Source organism: Carcharhinus amblyrhynchos, chromosome 3, assembly GCF_965287045.1.
Source record: "Carcharhinus amblyrhynchos chromosome 3, sCarAmb.v2.hapA, whole genome shotgun sequence".
In the NCBI taxonomy this organism is placed as follows: domain Eukaryota; kingdom Metazoa; phylum Chordata; class Chondrichthyes; order Carcharhiniformes; family Carcharhinidae; genus Carcharhinus; species Carcharhinus amblyrhynchos.
The window spans coordinates 94,889,676-94,910,060 of record NC_137326.1 but is presented as its reverse complement, the minus strand read 5'-3'; the positions used below and the strand labels follow the sequence as shown (position 1 = coordinate 94,910,060).

General features: G+C 41.6%; 1 protein-coding gene across 4 annotated transcripts in view; it reads left to right on the top strand.

Annotated features, from left to right (window-relative positions):
- Positions 1-16,261, top strand: part of pxylp1 (2-phosphoxylose phosphatase 1) — a 166,439-nt gene extending 150,178 nt beyond the window's left edge. For all 4 annotated transcript variants that reach the window (XM_080186415.1, XM_080186417.1, XM_080186414.1 and 1 more), the window contains 2 exons: positions 10,271-10,410; positions 14,734-16,261. In XM_080186415.1, the coding sequence (XP_080042541.1) occupies positions 10,271-10,410; positions 14,734-15,665 (1,072 nt within the window). In that variant the 3' untranslated portion in view covers positions 15,666-16,261. The remainder of the gene's footprint in view (positions 1-10,270; positions 10,411-14,733) is intronic.
- The last annotated feature ends 4,124 nt before the right edge of the window (positions 16,262-20,385 follow it).

Genomic DNA, 20,385 nt, shown 5'->3' with positions numbered 1-20,385 from the left:
CTTTGTGCAAGGATAGAAGTGTTCATTGCGTTCTATCTGAATAGGGAGAAGCAGATGGAGTATACACATGACTTTGTCAGGGTGGTATACTTCTTTATGAGACAAGGTGTCATTGACTATAAACATATACCTTTGCAGAAAATGCACCTAAGTTCTGAGATGTATGAGAACCACAAAAGTTCCAACTTGCTGAATATCAGCTAGTATGCGACCACGCTCCACATGTTATCGTGCCGGTAGATACCGACTATCCCAACAACAGTCATCATGCTTTCATTTTTCAACAATTGTCTCTCAGACTATTAGCCATTAAGCCAAACATAAGGATGGCTGCTGAATGACAAGGGCTCTCCACGTATCACCTCATTACACTACTCTGAAACCCAAACACACACAGTCAGAAGCAGACTGATGGAGCACTGAAGCAATTATTCTGCTGATTGGGTCACCACATGGGCAGGTACTCTCCAGTACTCACGGGAGTACGTGTCTCGATTCCTGACGATTTGCTGTGTCCTTCACAACCAGTCACCATGAGTGCACAAGCTGTGCCACCGGTTCAGAACCAGGAGAAGAATGAGAAAAGCAATATATTCACTTTCTGATCAGGATGTCCATGATCACCTCAGACAGTTCCTGTGAACAGAATCCCAAATCTCCATTGTACAACAGACCCACACCTTACCTACTCTATGCTGTATGGACCATCACATTGGCTCTTGACCACAATTCTTGATTTGATTTATTACTGTCACATGTATTGGAATAAAGTAAAAACTATTATTTCTTGAGCGCTATATAGACAAAGCGTACCATTCATAAAGTACATAGTGAAGAAGGAAAGGAAAGGGTGCAGAATGTAGTGTTGCAGTCATAGCTAGGGTGTAGAGAAAGATCAACTTGATATAAGATAGGTCCATTCAAAAGTCTGATGTGATGGTAGCAGGGAAGATGGTTCTTGAATTGGTTAGAACGTGATCTCAGAATTTTGTATCTTTCTGCTGTGGAAGAGAGTATGTCCAGGGTGTGTGAGCTCCTTGATTATGCAAGCTGTTTATCTGAGGCAGCAGGAAATGTAGTGGAGTCAATGAATGAGAAGCTGATTTGTGTCATGGACTCAGCTTTGTTCACAAGCTTTTGTAGTCCCTTGTGATTTTTGGACAGAGCAGGAGTCATACCAAACTGTGATACAACCAGAAAGTATGCTTTCTGTACTGCATCTGTAAAAACTAATGAGAGTCAGAGTGGACATGCCAAATTTTGTTAGCATCCTGGGAAAGCTGAGGTGTTGCTGGGCTTTCTTAACTATAGCTTTGGCGTGGATGGACCAGAGCAGGTTGTTGGTGATCTGGACACTTGGAAATTTGAAGTTGTTGTGCATTTCCACTTCATCTGGAATATAAAAGTCATGCAATAATCATTCAGAAACATTTATAGCTAACTAACCATCTTAATATTCCTTACAATGGTCGAGTTGTCTGTGTTGTGAGTATATTTGCCTGATCTAGTTCTCCTATGGGCTTCTACATAGCTGGTGAAAACCTGCTACCTTTCAGTGGGGGAGACAGCAAATGACCTTGCTGGATGCCTTTGAGCAGTTGTGGGCTAGAAGGCCCGGCTTCAGGTTACGACACCTCAGCCTAGAATGCAGCACTTTGCTCTGGCTGGTTGACAGAAAACAGCAAGGGCAAGGACCATGTGGCTTTCGTGGGAAGGCAAATGGTGTCTCCCTGAGGAAGGACATTAGGGTTGTGTTGCACAGAGCCACTACCATTCCTCAGCAATGTTAGTAACCTACTGGAACACAGACTGCTGAAACCCTGCAGGACCACTTGAGCTCTTGTGTCCACAGTTAGGATGGCAGTAATCTGAGCCTGCAAGATATGAAGCTGGGCATGCAGTGATTTCAGTACCTCATCACTGCAGCATTCAGAGGGTGGGTGACCTCTGGTTGTACTCCAATGGAAGCTGAGACAGTGGCCATCACAACTGATCATGATCTGATCTGCAAATGTTCTAATGGAGTTTGCCAACACTTGCGTGCTGAACAAGATGGGCTCCAAACTCTGTGCATAACAATGCACAAGGCAAGTACCCCATGCTTCTTGACAATTATATCAAGCTTCCTGGCAGGCCTGCTAATGTGCCAAGCATTCATTTGCATACCCACCAAACCTTTTTCTCTGAAGTACCCTATCAAAGTCCTCATCTGAGTTGTCTGCAGCAGAACCCCTGAGTGTCATCAAGTGACGGTACTTCATCTGTCTCTTGTTCCTCTTGCACTCCATATTGTCTCATGAGGACTTGACCAGGTGACAATTCTGGGGCAAGTTAATGATAACCAGAACCGTCCCCTTCATGAGGGTGAGGATATCAAGCCATGCTTGTTTCCTGCTGGCTACCTGCTGCTATTGCCTATTACAGACCATTGTGCTCTGCAACATAGAGGGAAGTGTGCTACTGAGTGGTGCAATCTGTTGCAGTGATGTGCCTTTCATATTTGAACAGCTTGCATTGTGAGCAAGCTATGAGATGTAAATATGGGGCTTTAGAACATAAGAACATAAGAAATAGGAGCAGGAGTAGGCCATCTAGCCCTTCGAGGCGGGGCAGGCTCGAAGGGCTAGATGGCCTACTCCTGCTCCTATTTCTTATGTTCTTATGTTCTAAAGCCCCATATTTACATCTCATAGCTTGCTCACAATGCAAGCTGTTCAAATATGAAAGGCACATCACTGCAACAGATTGCACCACTCAGTAGCACACTTCCCTCTATGTTGCAGAGCACAATGGTCTGTAATAGGCAATAGCAGCAGGTAGCCAGCAGGAAACAAGCATGGCTCGATATCCTCACCCTCATGAAGGGGACGGTTCTGGTTATCATTAACTTGCCCCAGAATTGTCACCTGGTCAAGTCCTCATGAGACAATATGGAGTGCAAGAGGAACAAGAGACAGATGAAGTACCGTCACTTGATGACACTCAGGGGTTCTGCTGCAGACAACTCAGATGAGGACTTTGATAGGGTACTTCAATGGGGATCATTGTTTTCAGATCCACTGAAAGATCTGAGACAGAGGAAGATACTTACTCATGAATCTGAGACAAAGGGAGGCACTCACTATTTTGTTAAATGGACCTTTCCATTTTAATATTTGCTTCCGAAGTGCCATGGGGAAAGCAAGACAATTGAAGTGTGAAATTGTTTGGAGAATGTAAGGATGAGAAGATGAGCAAAAACAGATCTCACTTTGAGCTGCCATTTATTTGTTTCTCATTTTCTGCTCCAAATTCGGATGCTTTTCTTTTCTAGTCACCTTTACCTGTTTCTGACTCTGACTCTACTCATTCAACATCTTAAAAGCTGTCCGCTTGAACCTGCATTCCATCTCTGCTTGGTTTTATTGATTTATTTTAACATTAATGGCTACTATATTTGTGTTATTTATATCAGTTCAAGTAGATTCTTTGGTCCTTCTGCTCTTGTTCTAACGGGAACTGCAGAGTTAGTGAATTATTTTATCAGAATTACAATAGGTGATGTAGTGACAGGATCTTGCAGTGTTACTCTTAAATCCATCTCAAATTCCTCTCTCCAGTTCCTTTCTCCTTTCCTCAAGTACTGATTCACTGCTCGTGTACAGCTTTACTCTGAGGGATCTCTCGACTATCTCACATCCACATATTCTTTATTCATCTCTGGATCTTGCCTATGAATGTCATTCAGAAATTTGACTGTGGAGGACTTCACATGTGAGCTTGACCCTTGGGCAGTGCCACAGTTGTGAGAAAGGGTGGCATCTTTACCTATCAGCCATCGTGGACACCTTATCTCTATGAAGTTTAAAAGACATGCCATTGAGCCAGTTAATTAAAATTTAAAAGACAGTAGCAATGATGAAGAATTTTTGGGACATAATGCTATCACTAGCTATTTTAGTTGGGTCGATAGCTGTGAACTTAAATAAATTCTAGCATTTGGGTTGGCTCCGATGAATCTGCAGCAGTAGATTGCCCCCTGGTGGTTGTACAAAATTGTCCTGCAAAGTGTTTTGTTACAGATTGGGGAATTTCAGCAGCTGTTCTGTTCTCCCACTGTAACTTCAGGCAAAACATCCGAGATATGGCATAAGTGGCTGTTTGTGCTATTTCTGCAAGATTTCCACTGGAGAAATTTCATAGAAGTGCTACTCATCCATGCACCGTTTACATTAACAAATTATAACTGCTGTGAATTTCCATGTGGGTCCCTCCGAGCTACTTCTGCATGGAGGAATGACATTAGCAGTGCACATTCTGTTATGTCTCTTTTTACTACATGTATCAACAATTCTCTTCCTTTCTTAGTCTCTCTCTCTCTCTCTCTCTCGCTGTTCCTGTCAAACATTGCATACATCTTCCTGTGCTATTATTTCACAAATTGTAAAGATTTATACATGAAAACACTAGAACAGTGTGGAATCATACAATCTTACAGCATAAGATGAGGCCATTCAACTCCATATCTGCACTAGCTCTTTCAAAGAACTGTTCAATTTTCTCCCACACTGCAGCTTTTTTTCTCTGTAAATTAGCCCTTTTCATGGCACGGTGGCACAGTGATTAGCACTGCTGCCTCACAGCACCAGGGACCGGGGTTCAATTCTGGCCTCAGGTGTTGTGTGGAGTTTGCATGATCATCCTGTGTCTGTGTGGGTTTCCTCCGGGTGCTCTGGTTTCCTCCCACAGACCATAGATGTGCGGGTTAGGTTGATTGGCCATGCTAAAATTGACCTTAGTGTCAGGAGGATTAGAAGGGTAAATATGCGGGGTTACAGGAGTAGGGGCATGGTAGGATTGTGGGCGGTGCATACTCAATGGACCGAATGGCCTCCTTCTGTACTGTTGATTCTATGAAACAAACATCTAATTGTCTTTTAAAAGACCTTATAGAGTGTTATATTATCATTCTTTCAGGTGGTGTGTTCCAGATGTTAAGAACATCCTACATAAAGAAATTTCTCTTCATTTCGCCTCTAGTTCTTTGAGCAAACATTATGTTAATTCTATGGTTTCAACATAATGTAGGCTTACATTATGTAATGTAATGTGAAAATCCCCTAGTCGCCCACTCCAGTGCTTGTTTGGGTACACTGAGGGAGAATTTAACATGGCCAATGAACCTAACCCGTACATCTTTTTGGAATGTGAGAGGAAACCGGAACCCCCAAAGGAAATCCACACAGACACAGGGAGAACGAGCAAACTCCACACAGACAATGACTCAAACCGAGAATCGAACTCGGATCCCTGGTGCTGTGAGGCAGCAGTGCTAACCACAGTGCCACCTGTGTGAAGTCTCATTCTTTTAGGTTTTACTCATTGTTGGAGGTATAACAATAGCAAGTTTCTGTCCTATGACCCTCTCTGTCTCAATCCCAGCTTCCATTTCATCCATTTTGATTTCTGTCCCAGATTTGAAATTTAATTAAATATTCTAAATGACAGTTCATTAGTTCAAACGCTGTGCTACTGTTTAATAGTTTTCTAATTCGATTGATTGAGGAGATACATAGTCTCTTGTCTTGTTACAAAGATCCCTATAAAGGGCACAAACTATTTTGGTTTCATAATGTCGATGCTAAATTCTAAATCAACATCCCAAAGAATGTCAGTGGGTGCAAAGAACTGTAATGAGATGCCTGACCTCATTGTTGCCAACAGAGCAACATCCAGTCAGGACTGAAATCCAAAAAAAAAATGTATTTTCTAAACATTTTCCAAAGTCATAAATTGGCCATTTATTATGCTGCTAAGCAACTGGGAACACTAGTATACAAAATTAAATTTATAGATGTAGAATTCTATTTATTATGAAATGAGAAAAAATCATATAAAATCCCAAGAGAGGTGTTACTTTTGTAAATTAGTTTTAGTAAGGCATGGGGTGGTCAGTGACCCTCACTTTATTTTCTTTACTTTATTATGGACGAGAGAAATGTGGATAATTTTCCCCTTTTCTCATCTCTCAACTGACCATAACATTATGCATTGTGTGGAAGGAGTGTTTTAACTCCTTGAGAGCTGTGCCTCTAAAGAGAGGGCGGCAAAACACACTTTCTTCAGTTTAAATCAAAGTCAACATTGATTTTTCACAATACTTCAAATCTAAACACAACAAACATCCATTTCTCAGACACACAGGCAAGAAAAGATCATATTGAAAGATTTAACATGCACATAAATGAGAAGGTTAATAAAAAGGTCACTTCTTCAAACAGTTATTCAGATGGTGGTTGAAATGCAGCCGACCTAAAGGATTATCTCTTGGTTCACTAAAGATAAAGGAGGTTCACAGCTTCTGGCCTTTACAGGTGAAATTGTGGTTGAGATCCTGTCATGAAGATTATAATCCTGCAGTTAAAACAAATTATCCCATCTCCACTCAATCTATCATCAAGTCGGTGCTGACTTGATGGGCTGAGTGGCCTCTTCTGCACAGTGGGGATTCTGTGAAGTAGATTTTAAGGTATGTATTAAAAGAGGAAATTGAGGTGGAGGAGCAAAGAGGAGTAAGGAGGTGATTCCAGAATCTAAGCTATACGCAGTTGAAGGCATGGCCACCAATGTCAAAACAATTAAAATTGAGGGTGCACAAGACACTTTAATTAGACGAGCACAGATGTCTCAGGGGATTATAGGGCTGGTAGAGATTTTTGACGTAGGAACGGGTGAGGCCACAGAAGTATTTGAAAATGAGGATGAGAATTTTATCATCGAGACATTGCTTGACAGGGAGTCAATTTAGATCTGCGAGCCCAGGCCAGGATGGACATTCAGCCATTCAGCACACAGACAGTCAAGACCTCAAGGTTACAGAGGGTAGAATGTGGGAGACGAGCCGGGAGTTTGTTGGAAGAATCAGGTCCACTGTTAAGAAGAGCAGATGAGCTGAAGCAGTGGAGAAGTCAGGCCACTGTTACAGAGATGAAAATAGGTGGTCTTAGTGATAGCACAAGCGTGAGACCAAATGTTCATTTCATGATCAAATGTGACACCAAGGTTGTGAATGGCCTGATTTAATCTAAAACTGTTGCCACTCCATGAATTGTGTTTCTTTTATTTAAAGTCCCTGAAATAACTCTTGCAGTTTGGGATCTTTTAGTTGTTTTTAAAGCCTCAGCATATCCAGGTGAATAAAAAAAAAGTTAAGCCTGAGATGCAAGGTAGTTCAGGTGCTATTGAGCCAGCTTTCATTTTGTTGCCTTGCTGACTGAAGCACTCAGTAGCTTTTCTCACTGATTGATAATGGCTTCACGCAAAATGTGAGGGAAGATTTCTCATCTCCTTTAGAGTGTGCTATGAATAAAGATAGACACTGTCACAGGCAGTCTAGCTTTTGCAAACAAGACACAACACAAGAAGTCAGGGTGTAAAGAATCCTAGAACATTCGAGAGAGGAGTTCAAGAAGCATGATAATTCTATTACTGGTGCAAGTTTTGTCATTATTATCAATGCAATTGTCAAATACTGTGCCTTAATGACAGTGATTATTATCCATTTAATTTGCATAAGGATTTAATATGCCTAATGTCGCCGACAAGTAGTATATAGTGTAGTTCACCCACGGAAAACAGTGTGAAAAAACCTCAGGGTTTCCATGGGAATATCACTGCTTAAAGGCTGAGATAATAGGTAACAAAGCCACAGACAAAAAAACAGGTTCATCAAAGGCTGAGACTGATTATTGCCAAGAACTACCAACTCCATATGTGAAATTGTCCTGTCTTTTTCAAAAATGTGACCTAACTTGGGAACCAGCAAATCAAAACAAAACATTAAGATAAATTCCACCAAGAACCCTATTTGGCAATTTTTAAAATATATTCTGACACAAAGCTACTGCACTTCTCTGATTTTGCATCAATAAGGAAATAGTGTCAGTAAAGAATGCTTTCATCAGTTTGGGTTTGCCATAGATATCTTCTTAGTTTAATTGTTACCAATCACTCACTTAAATTGTCTGAGTATTTTAATTTTCTGAAAGTTGACTCCCATGGCCTATATTTACTTTTAAGTAGACTTTTAAACAACATCCCCTTACGATCTGGAACAGATGCTCATGTCTTTTGTACTTGTGTTTCTTCAGTATCTCTGAAGACAGGCCAAGAGAACATTGGAAGCATTGTTATGAATTGATAATCTGCTTTATTTCCCATTGGGTGGACATACAAAACAATTACAGTGGATTCAATTATTCTCATGAATACAAATTATTTTTACGTATGATTATGCTACAACAGCCCACTTCAGTGAATCAGTCTTACATCAAGTAAGATGGTGAATCATCTTGCTTCACTTAAAACTGGTTATTTAATAAACAATTCAACACCTAAAAATCTGTCATTTGACAGTTTCACCAAGAATAACACAGTGGATGGGATTTTACAGCCTTGCTTGTCCCAAAACTGTAAAATCCCACCCAAGGCCAACGGACCTTCCCATTAAAATTAAAATGGCAGAACTGCCATTGAGTCCACCTCAACCACAATCGCACCCAGGTTCAATCTCCGTAACCTTATGTATTTACTTTTGCTAATCCCCCTGACACTAAGGGACAATTTAGCATGGCCAATCAACCTAACTGGCAGATCTTTGGACTTGGGAGGAAGCCGGATTACCCAGAGCAAACCCATGCAGACAAGGGGAGGAAGTGCAAACTCTATGCAGACAGTCACCCAAGGCTGGAATCAAACGTAAGTCCCTGGACCTGTGAGGCAGCAGTGCTAACCACTGTGCCACCCCCTTACCACTCCAATTCCTGTGGCGGGCAGGGTGGTAATGTTCCGGCCATTATCTGATAAGGGTTCATTATAAATGCAGATGGGTTGAGTAGGCTGCAGCTGAATGATAAACGTGCACACCTTGCATAAACCTAAATATACTTGAAATTGATATTTGTTCTATTCCAGAAGGCTAAGTGCTAAAGGTTAGTCCTGGAGCCATTTTTCACTCAGTATTTGTGACAACCGTCAGAACTTAAATGCAAAATTCCTGATTGGCCTCCCAGTAGGATTCATAGAATATGAGCTCCCTGGTAATAAGTAATTACCTAAACAAGTGGAATTTGTATCCTGAGTCCTTTAGAGACAGGCCCCTGAGTGGGTCCCATATTCTATTGTCCCAAAGGGACTTGTGCACATGTACCACAGTGTTGTGGTTTAACTTTTGCTTTATAAAATAAAACACTGTTCCTTTCCAGTTGGCTTCCTGAGTTATTAGACAAATATACATATTTGCAGAGTGCAACATTACAAACGTACATCTCCAAACTGAACCGCACCATAAAATGTTTCTTTGTATGCGCTCAAATGAAAACTCAATTAATGCCCTCCATCTGCTTATGATTAAACACAACTGATATATAATTAACAATACTGATTATTTCAAATCAACGGAATTAGACTGTTCTTGTTAAAATACATCGCACTCCACAATCGGTCATGATGAATGGATGGGTTCACAAACTAATTGGACAGCAGTTTAGTTGGCTTTCAATAACTGATATGCTCTTGATTCTGTGATCTCAGAAATATTTTCATTTCTCTCCTGGACTGCAAATCCAGACATAATGGTGAAGAAATAAAATACTGTGCATGCTGCAAATCTGAAATAAAAACAGAAATATACAGCAAGCAACCTGTAGAGTGTGAGAAACAGAGTTAATGCTTCATCAGGGTTTCATTGAGAGGCCATTGACCTGAAAAGTTAACCCTGCTTCTCTCTCCAAAGATTCAACCAGACATTTACATTTTCCAATATTTTTTTTAAATTTTGTATTTCCAGCCTCTGCCATGTTTCATTTGTGTATAAGGTTAACGGGAGATTTAATAGAGGTGTTTAAAATTGTGAAGGGTTTTGGTAGAGTAAATAAAGAAAAACTGATTTTGATGGAAGACGGATCAGTAACTATACCAATTTTGGGTAATTGGCAAAATAATTGGGCAACACGGGGAAAAACCAATCAAGCAGTGAGTTGCGGTGATGTGGAATGCATGACTAAAAGATTGAGGGAAGCAGATTCTCTTTTGGAGAATGGAGAGGGAGATAATTAGTTTTAAAACTGAGAAATTCTCTGCTTTACCAGCAACGTGAGAGCTAATTACTGTAGAGTAGGGGAGGGAAGATGAGCTTTTTCAGAGCACGTGCCTGTGAATTAAAATGTTACTGCTTATTAAAATCTCCATTCACATCCAGTATTGAACTTCATTTTTCTTCCTCTGTTGTAAGGGAACCTTCTCACAGGCTGCTGGAAAACTTTATCAAGAACAAGAACATTGCTTCTGCGTGTCAACTGGATGGCCCCTTGAACAATATTGCACTCCTCCCCAGTCACACAGTGTGCGAGATGGGGGAGCTGACACAAATAGGTAAAGCACCAAACAAATTGTGAGCCTGTTTTAGATTAAACTGAATTTTCTAATAGGGCAAGCAGCAAACCTTGTCTCAGTGTGGAAGTGTGCATGTGCTGTCCCAATTGTATAAGGGAGAGAGGTGCAAACTGCTGTGTAAAAATGTGTAAAATGTGTGTCTATGAAGGGCACTTGATGCCATTTTGGTGCAAAAGTATGAGTTTGAGAACTGCTTTCAGTGGCATAGTTCATTTATATTTTTACAAATTTCTCTTTCTAAATTTTGGAGCTGATAAATATGCACAATTATTCTATATATTTGGATTTGGAGGAAGGAACTGGAGGCACTGTTGCTAAGTTTGCAGATGATACAAAGATATGTAGAGGGACAGGTAGTATTGAGGAAGCAGGGGGGCTGCAGAAGGTCTTGGACAGATTAGGAGAGCGGGCAATGAAGTAGCAGATGGGATACAACATGGAAAAGTGTGAGGTTATGCACTTTGGAAGGAGGAATGGAGGCATAGACTATTTTCTAAATGGGAATATGTTTTGGAAATCAGAAACACAAAGGGACTTGGGAGTCATTGTTCGAGATTCTGTTAAGGTTAACATGCAGGTTCGGTCAGCAGTTTGGAAAGCAAATACAATGTTAGCATTTGTGTTGAGAGGGATAGAATACAAGAGCAGGGATGTACTTCTGAGGCTATACAAGGCTCTGGTTAGACCCCATTTGGAGTATTGAGAACAGTTTTGGGCCCCATATCTAAAAAAGCATCTACTGGCCTTGGAAAGGGTCCAGAGGAGGATCACAAGAATGATCCCTGGAATGAAGAGCTTGTCATAGAAGGAATGGTTGAGGACTCTGGGTCTGTATTTGTTGGAGTTTAGAAGGATGATAGGGGATCTTATTGAAACTTACAGGATACTGCGAGGCCTGGATAGAGTGGACGTGGAGAGGATTTTTCCACTAGTAGAAAAAACTAGAACCAGAGGGCACAACCTCAGGATAAAGGAACAATCGTTTAAAACAGAGATGAGGAGGAATTTCTTCAGCCAGAGAGTGGTGAATCTGTGGAACTCTTTGCCGCAGAAGGCTGTGGGGGTCAGGTCATTGAGTGTCTTTAAGACAGAGATAGATAGGTTCTTGATTAATAAGGAGATCAGGGGTTAAGGGGAAAAGGCAGGAGAATGGGGATGAGAAAAAAAATCAGCCATGATTGAAAGGCACAGTAGACTCGATAGGCTGAGTGGCCTAATTCTGCTCCTATGTCTTATAATCTAAATATCAATTATTGTAACAGATCCAACATGATATAACATTCTGGGAGTAATTGATATTTGCACATTGTTGAATTGACCTCAAAGTAAAGTTGGCTTTGAGTAAATAATGTGGAAAGAGAGTATTCATATATTGTTATACATGTTTTCCTCACTTTAGCCATCTAATAATCTCTTTTTTATATAAATGTATTTTTATCCTGTTGTTCTGGTATCGAATAATTGTGCATATTTATCAGCATAAAAAGAAATTATTTATTTGCATACTTCGACCCAAGGGAAATGTTAACATGATTTGAACTCATAAAGACAGCCAAGTTTAAAATGGGTGTGTCTCAGGTGAAATAAATAAACACTGAAATAAATGGTGTTTATTTGCTTCACCTAATGGCATGGAGTTGAGTGAAAAGTGCCATTCAGTAAACTACACCTTGTAATCAGTAAGTCACTTTGTGGTTCAGATTTCGAAATCAAGAGCATGGGACTTTATTACCCACTCACTCAATCTATTTATGTTTTTGCAACCTTTGTTTCCTCACAGTCTATTTGATATCATCGGCAAATGTTGAAAATACATTACACTCCCTCATCTAAATCATTGATATAAAGTATAATAACTGAAGTCTAAGCAACGATCCTTATTGATTTCCACCTTGCGTGGCACGGTAGTACAGTGGTTAGCACTGCTGCCTCACAGCACCAGGGATCTGGGTTTGATTCCCCGCTTGGGCCACTGTCTATATAGAGTTCGCACATTCTCTCTGTGTCTGCGTGGGTTTCCTCTGGGTGCTCCGATTTCCTCCCACAATGTGAAAGTCATGCTAGATAGGTGTGTCAATCTGAACAGGCATCGGAGTGTGGTGACTAGGGGTATTTCACAGTAACTTCATTGCAGTATTTAATATAAGCCCACTTGTGACTAATAAATAAACTTTTACTTTAGTTACAGGTCACCAATTCAAAAATGACACATTTGTTTCTACTGTCTGTCTTCTATCTTTTATGATGTGGAGATGCTGGCGTTGGACTGGGATAAATACAGTAAGAAGTCTCAACACCAGGTTAAAGTCCAACAGACTTATTTGGTAGCAAAAGCCACCTGTGGCTTTAACCTGGTGTTGAGACTTCTTACTGTATTTATTATTCTGTGTTTTAAATAAGACTTCTTATTCTGTGTTTTAAACAACCCATGAGCCTTCTAGAATCATAGAATCCCTACAGTACAGAAGGAGGCCATTCGGCCCATCAAACCTGTACCGATAACAATCCCACTCTAGCCCTATCCCTGTAACCCCAGATATTTACGCCAATAATTCCCCCGACATCCCTCTAACATGAAAGAGCAACTCAGTACAATCAATCAATCTAACCTGCACATCTTTGGGCTGTCGGAGGAAACTGGAGCACCCAAAGGAAGCCCATGCAGACGTGGAGAGAATGTGCAAACTCCACACAGACAGTCACCCAAGCCGGGAATCAAACCCGGGTCCCTGGCTCTGTGAGGCAGCAGTGCTAGCCACCGTGCTGCCTCAATTTTGTGTATCAAGCCCTTTCACTATAGAGATTGATTTTTGAGATTCCAAATACATTATATTCATCGGTTTTCCCTTATCCGCCCTTGTTACATTCTCAAAAACCCGTAACAGATTTGTCAACATAATTTCCATTTTATAAAACCATGTTGACTTTGTCCAATTATATCATGATTTTCGAATGGCCCTGCTCCCTTGTTCCTAATAATAAGTTCTAGCATTTTTCTTACTACCAATATCAGGCTAACTGATCCAGTTTACTGTTTTTATTATTTGATTTGTTACATGTATTAGTATACATTGTTTCTTGCGCGCTGTACAAAGCATATCATTCATAGGGAAGAAAAGGAGAGGGTGCAGAATGTAGTGTTACAGTCATAGCGAGGGTGTAAAGAAAGACCAACTTAATATGAAGTGGATCCATTCAAACATCTGATGGCAGCACAGAAGAGGCTCTCCCTGCTTTCTTGAATTGGAGGGTTACAGCTTCTACCTTTAATCCATGGGGCATGTATGCATTGTGGAGTGATTCATTACCGATGATAATAGGAAAATGCTGATGCAGGAGCACTCCAAAAACATTCTGTCATGAAAAAACAGATAATTAGCAGTTATCCTTTTATAACTGAGAAATGCTGCAATCCATAAAATTCCAAAAGAGGAAAGATTGATTCTGTGGATGGACTGACATGTTTCTGACATTGCTTTGCTGTCATTGTAGGAGATGTATGGATACTTCATTTTCTATTTGTGTTGTGTGTGATGATGAGGAAACAGAGATTGATTTGGAAACATTGTTTGGATCATCGTGCTTTTAAAGGTCTGTTTGTGACAGTCATCACTTCAAACTGCCGATATATCATTTGAAAATGGAGGGAATGTGTTGAGTCGAGTCTTGTGAATTGAATTTATTTGCTGATATCCTGTTACCTGGACAGCAAAAGACAAAAATAAATGTTTGAAGCAACACATGATTTATTGAAGCACAGAATTGAATTCACTGCCTTCAGGCACTTTTAACAGCTTATGCCTTGCTCAAGGAGAGGAGAAAATGCACATTGGGACTAGTTATCATCTATTCAACATAAATTCTGTGTGTTGTTGGAGTATCTTATTGTGTTAGAAAATTAGATGAGTATGATAATGTGTGTGTGTGTGTTTGTGTGTGTGAGACAGAAGGTGGACAATGGGGAAAGAGCAGAGAAGTATGACTAATTTGCTAGCTACTCCAAAGAACTAGTACAAACACTGCGGGTTGAGTGGCCTTCTCTGTGCTGAATGATTCTATGGCTGCAATCCATTCCATTAATTTTGGTAGTTTTGCAAACATTTAGAAGTTTGATTACTCAGATACATGATGGTTAGGCCATGTCCTAATGAATGATTACCATGCAGAGTACGTATACATACTTTCCGCCATTCAGATTTGTTGTTTGTTATTGTTGCTTGCTGGCTGCCAGTAGAACATGGCAAAGTCTAAAAAAAAACAAACCATGCATGGCTTATTTCAGTCTCTGTTTTGTGCTTGCAGGTGTTGTCCAGCATCTGCTCAATGGTGAACATTTGCGTGACACTTATGTTAAGAAACACAAACTGCTGCCTGACAACTGGACAGCAAAACAACTGTACGTGGAATCAACAGGGAAAAGCCGGACGCTACAGAGTGGACTAGCTCTGCTGTACAGTCTATTGCCAAAATTTGATTGGGGAAAGATACACATCCGGTACCAGTGGAGCACCATTTTCTGCTCAAACAGCTGTGATTGCCCAATGCGTAATCACTATCTGGAGGAGGAACAGCGACGCCAGTACAACTTGCGGGTTAAGAATGGCCTACTGGAGCAGACATACATAGACATGGCAAAAATCGTGGGGATTCCTACAAGACGGTTAAGAGCAGCTAATCCCATTGACTCCCTACTGTGCCATTTCTGTCACAATGTCTCATTCCCATGCACAGAAAATGGCTGCATTAACTTGAACCACTTTAAAGTCATCAAGACGCATCAGCTGGAGGATGAACGAGACCGGCAGAGGAAGAAGCTGTATTATAAATACGCACTACTTGCAACCCATCCTATTTTAAACCAGACTGTCACTCGCATGCAACAAATTGCTCAAGGAAAAAAGGAAGAGATTTTTGCTCTGTACTCTGCTCATGATGTTACTGTGGCACCCCTGCTAAATGCGTTGGGCATTCCTGATGCCAGTTTTCCACGATTTGGTGCCCGAATAATCTTTGAACTCTGGAAAAATGGAAGAGACAAAAGACAGAATTTTATTCGCATTCTTTATAATGGCGATGATGTCACATTCCAAACCTCATTCTGCTCTCGGCGAAAAGGATATTCCAAACAACTCCTCTGTCCTTTGGAGAGTTTCCTGAATTTTGTGAGAAAGGACATGTTTGCAGTTTTTAACAGCACAAATTATTATGATGCATGCCACAGGAGGGTATTTTGAATATGTCAGCTGCTGCAGCCTCAGTGTTAAGCTGTGTTTTGTGTGTCTTAAATATTGTGGATTTGAACTGCTGATGTTATATTTTGATGAGAACATTCCTTTCCCAAAAGCAGAGTTGTTTTATTTCCAATGACAATAAATTATAATGTGGATTGTACGAATTTCATGATCCAATCATGTGTAATCCAATCATATAATACTGTGTTCAAGGGACGACATCATCATGTTCTGGATTACAAATTCCATTGCAATAAGCATAGGCCCAATAGTTTTAAAGCTTTCTAAAATAATCCAGGGACAAGATAGAGGCACTATTACACATTTTTCATGGGCACGATTTTTCCACCTTGCTTCGCTGTTTGCGTAGCGGGATGGGAAATGCCAGCAGGAGGCCGGTTGTGATCTTCCCAGGCCATTCTCTATGACGTTATCAGCGTCACACTGTTTAGCGAGCTCCAGGCAGTATTGTACGGGCTGACTTGGATTTTCGACCTTGCTGCAGGAGGTCCATACCAGTGGGGATCACACCTGGTCCCCAGCAAAGGAGATCAGATGTGATGGCTTAGCTGGTGGGACTGGAGGCCATTGAGGCCCCGTGGGAGATCGGGGTGGGGGGGGAGAGCGGGGGCAGTGCTACACTGCTATGGGCAGTGACAAGGGAGGGGCGGAGCGTGAGGGGGGTAATAGATGGGGGCGGAGCCACATTGGGGGGAGGTAGCAGAGGAAGGAAAGGGAGAGGTAGCAGAGGAAGGATGGGGAGGGAAAAGGGGGATTCTGCATCAGGGGGTTGGGACTGAGATAGGATCAGGGCCAGCCATCGGAAGCCTGATAGCCCCTGAGCACGCAGCTGCCAGCCTCTCCAGTGAGTTTAGGCTTTGTCCCCTCCATACTGGTGTGAATCTCTTGACAGCCCCTGTATTACTGATTGCACAAAGTACTGTAAATTCATTTATCTCAGCTAGTCCAAAAAACAGGTGGGAAAACCTCCATTTTCCCATCCGTTCGGCACTTAAATTTATTTTAGGAAAACTGCACCCCATATTTTTGAGGAAAAGGTGTAGTTTCAGATAACCTTCAGCTAGCTGGTTTTATTTAAGCACTTAGATTTATTTTAGGAAAATTTTTGAGGAAAAGGTGTAGGTTCAGATAATCTTCAGCGAGCTGGTTTTATTTAAGCAGGGAGATAGATCGTGCCCAGGTGAACTATAAACTAGGCAACTCAACAGTGATAAGGGAAAAAGAATTAAACCTCTATTAAAGAACAAAATAGAAGAATATCTGTAAAGTAAGAGTGTAATGAATAGTCAACATGATTTTAGAAGGAAAAGCCTTGCATGACAAACCCATTGAATTATTTGATGTATTTGATGAGAGTGACATGGAGAGTCCGATGGTGGCATTAATCAGAAAGCTATGACCCAGAGCGCTTTAGTGATTGTGTTGTTTAGATTTGTGTTTTTGCTTAGCTTCACAAAATTATGAGAGGCATGGACAAAGCGGATAGTCAAAAGTTTTTTCCCAGGGTGGAAGAGACAATTACTAGGGGGCACAGGTTTAATGTGCGAGGGGCAAGGTTTAAAGGAGATGTATGAGGCAGTTGTTTTACCCAGAGGGTGATGGGTACCTGGAACTCATTGCTGGTAGAAGTACTGTAAACGGTAATGACTTTTAAGGGGCATCTTGACAAATACATGAATAGGATGGGAATAGAGGGATATGGTCCCAGGAAAGGTAGGGGCTTTTAAGTCAGGCAACGTAGTCAGTGCAGGCTTGGGGGGCCGAAGGGCCTGTTCCTGTGCTGTAATTTTCTTTGTTCTTTGTTCAGTTGTGGTCTCCTTTAACTTTGAGCTCTGAGTCAATTGGTGGCTAATTTCAAATAATTTGGTATCTGATGGTCCAAAGAGACTTGCATGATTTACACCATTTGGAAGAGAAATAGGCATCTCAACAGTTAAATCTCAAATGAAGTTGAGCTTGAAATATTCCATGGTACAATGAGCTGTTACATAACACACAAGTAAACTGGAATAAATTTCAAGACTTCCTAATTATACAGACATCATTCATGAAAGTAAAATTATGGACCTTATGTGGAAATATGTTGGAAAGTTTTCCTTTGAAATACAAGGAAAAGATTGAATTGTAAGTTTCAAGTGATTTAGTTAAGCGATTTTTTTCAACTTACAATTGAGTGGGAATCTAATAGGACATTTTCAAGTTGACAGACAATAAATAGTGGAGTGCCGGAAGAATCAATTCTGGGGCCTTGGCTATTTTCAATCTATTTTAATCTATTCTTAGCTGAAGAGACAGGGTAATGTATCTAAATTTGTAGGTGATACAAAACCAGGTAGTGATGAAACCTGTGAAGAGGACACAAAGAATTATAGGACCGGACCTTTTGTGGTATGACGATCATTGCAGAATAGAGGTGCTGCCTAAGGAGTATTGGTGAGTTCTGCAGGGCACCTTGTAGATGGTACACACTGTTGCTACTGTGCATCAGTGATGGAGAGAGTGAATGTTTCTGGATGGGGTGCCAATCGAGCAGGCTGCTTTGTCCTGGATGTTGTTAGGATTCTTGGCTGTTTTGGAACTGCACTTTCAAGCAAATGGAGAGTATTCCATAACATTCCTGACCAGTGTCTTGTAGATGGTGGACAGGCTTTGGTGAGTTACTCATTGCAGGATTCCTAGCCCCTGACCTGCTCTTGTAGCCATAGGAATTATATGCTCAACCAATTCAGTTTTTGATCAATGGTACCCTCAGGATTTTGATAGTGAGGATTCGTGATGGTAACACCATTGATTATCAAGGGGTGATGGTCATTGCTTGGCACTTGACTATTACTTGCCACTTATCAGCCCAAGCTTAGATATTGTCTGGATCTTTCTGTGTTTGGACATGGACTGCTTCAGTGTTTTAGGAGTCACGGATGGTGCTAAACATTGTGCAAGAATCAACAAACATTACCATCTCTGACATTAGGATGGAAAGAAAGTTTTTGATAAAGTTGCTGAAGATGGATGGACCTAGGACAAAACAAAAGTGATTACATACAAAATAAGTGCTAAGGACCTCTTTCTGCATCTTTTGTATGTCGATGGCTTTTGACCACTGGCGGTGGAAACTGTTTCATTAATATGAATGGTATAGATTTTTTTCCATTATGTACCAATGGCCAGTTGTCTCATGGCCAAAACTCTTTGATATTTGAAAGCCTGTTATTCTAGTGCAGCAGGCCAGGAGATTTCAGCGGGCTGGATTAGTGCAATCTGCGCTGGGTGTCTGGCCCCAAGCGCTTCTCTCAGTGCCAGATTTCTGGTGCCGTCAGCGCAGGGAGTTGCATCATGTATATGGGGAGATTTTAATGTTATTTAAATGTGATTAGCAGTCTCTGGACTGAGGTCTCTGGGCCTGCTTGCATCTCCCTCCTCCCTGCCAGAGTGTTTCACTCCAGTGGGATGAAGCTCCTCATTTTCAGGGAGCTAGCACCCCAACACTGCTGGAGTGAACAGGATGGCAATTGTGACCCCTCCCCTGAGATGATTGGGATTGGGGGAGGTGCCCCCTTGATATTGGCACCCTGGGCCCTGGCCAGAGTCAGCCTGGACCTCCATCACTGCCCAAGGGGCAAAGTGCAAATGTCCAGGGGGCATCTTGGCATTTCCCATTGGGCACAGGGCATTTCCAAGGGGTGTGACCTAGGGGGATCGGTTGGAGGTCTCACTCTGCATAGGGATCAGTTGGGGAGGAGGGAGGCCAGCAATCAGGGTGCGCTAGAGAGGTGGGGGGGGGGGCAGCCTGCTGGGGGTGGTCGAGACTATGAGGGATAGTTGGGACTGTGGGGGCTGAGGGAGAGGGAGGTGGTGGGGGCTGGAGATTGGGCAGGCTGGGAATGGTTGGGATCTAGCAATTGGGCTGTGGGGGACCTGAGAGCCATCAATGTGGGGGTTGCAGGGTTGGGAGCTATTGGGAGGCCAGCGGTGCGGGGCCACTGCAAGTGCACTGATTCAGCACCGGCATATGCCCAGTGGCTCACTCAGCACACTGATTTCAGCCTTTCCAGTGGGGATAGGCCTAGTTTTTAATGATATTCATGCTGATGGCCTCTGAATTCCCACTGAACAAGCCAACATGAAGTGCTCCAGTTTCCCCATGAATTTGACACTTTGAGTTTTTTTGGAAGAGTTACCGCCTATATATTTTATGGTCTCCTTTGAAAGTCTATGTCTGAAATTTCCTGTGTTTGACTAGAAAAGGCAAACTGGTCCTCTGGCTACAAGTGTTATCAAAACTGCCTACTTTCTGTACATCTCTTATTCCGAAAGAACTCCACAAAATCCTATTTTCAAACTAGATCCATCTGAACTTCAGCTCCCTGAGTGAAAAGCCTCTCTCACTGGACTCCTACAAATACTTGAACCAAAGACTATTCTGTTTGGTTTTAATATTCATTGAAGTAAAACTCCTTTACTGTAACTTGTGAGTATGTGGTCTGTGTGGAGCAGTGATAAGTATTTCCAACTGAAATCTGTATGAATAAATAATGTGCCTGGTTTTAAAATCCTTGAAGACTGCTGTTCGAGACTTTGTAAAATCTGACAACACACAAACAGGGGTTTGGAAACACACCTTAGCCTGATCCAGATTAGAAAGTTATCCGATTTTAGTTTGCCGCTCTCCCTTGTCCATAACAGAAATTAAGTGTTGCCTCAG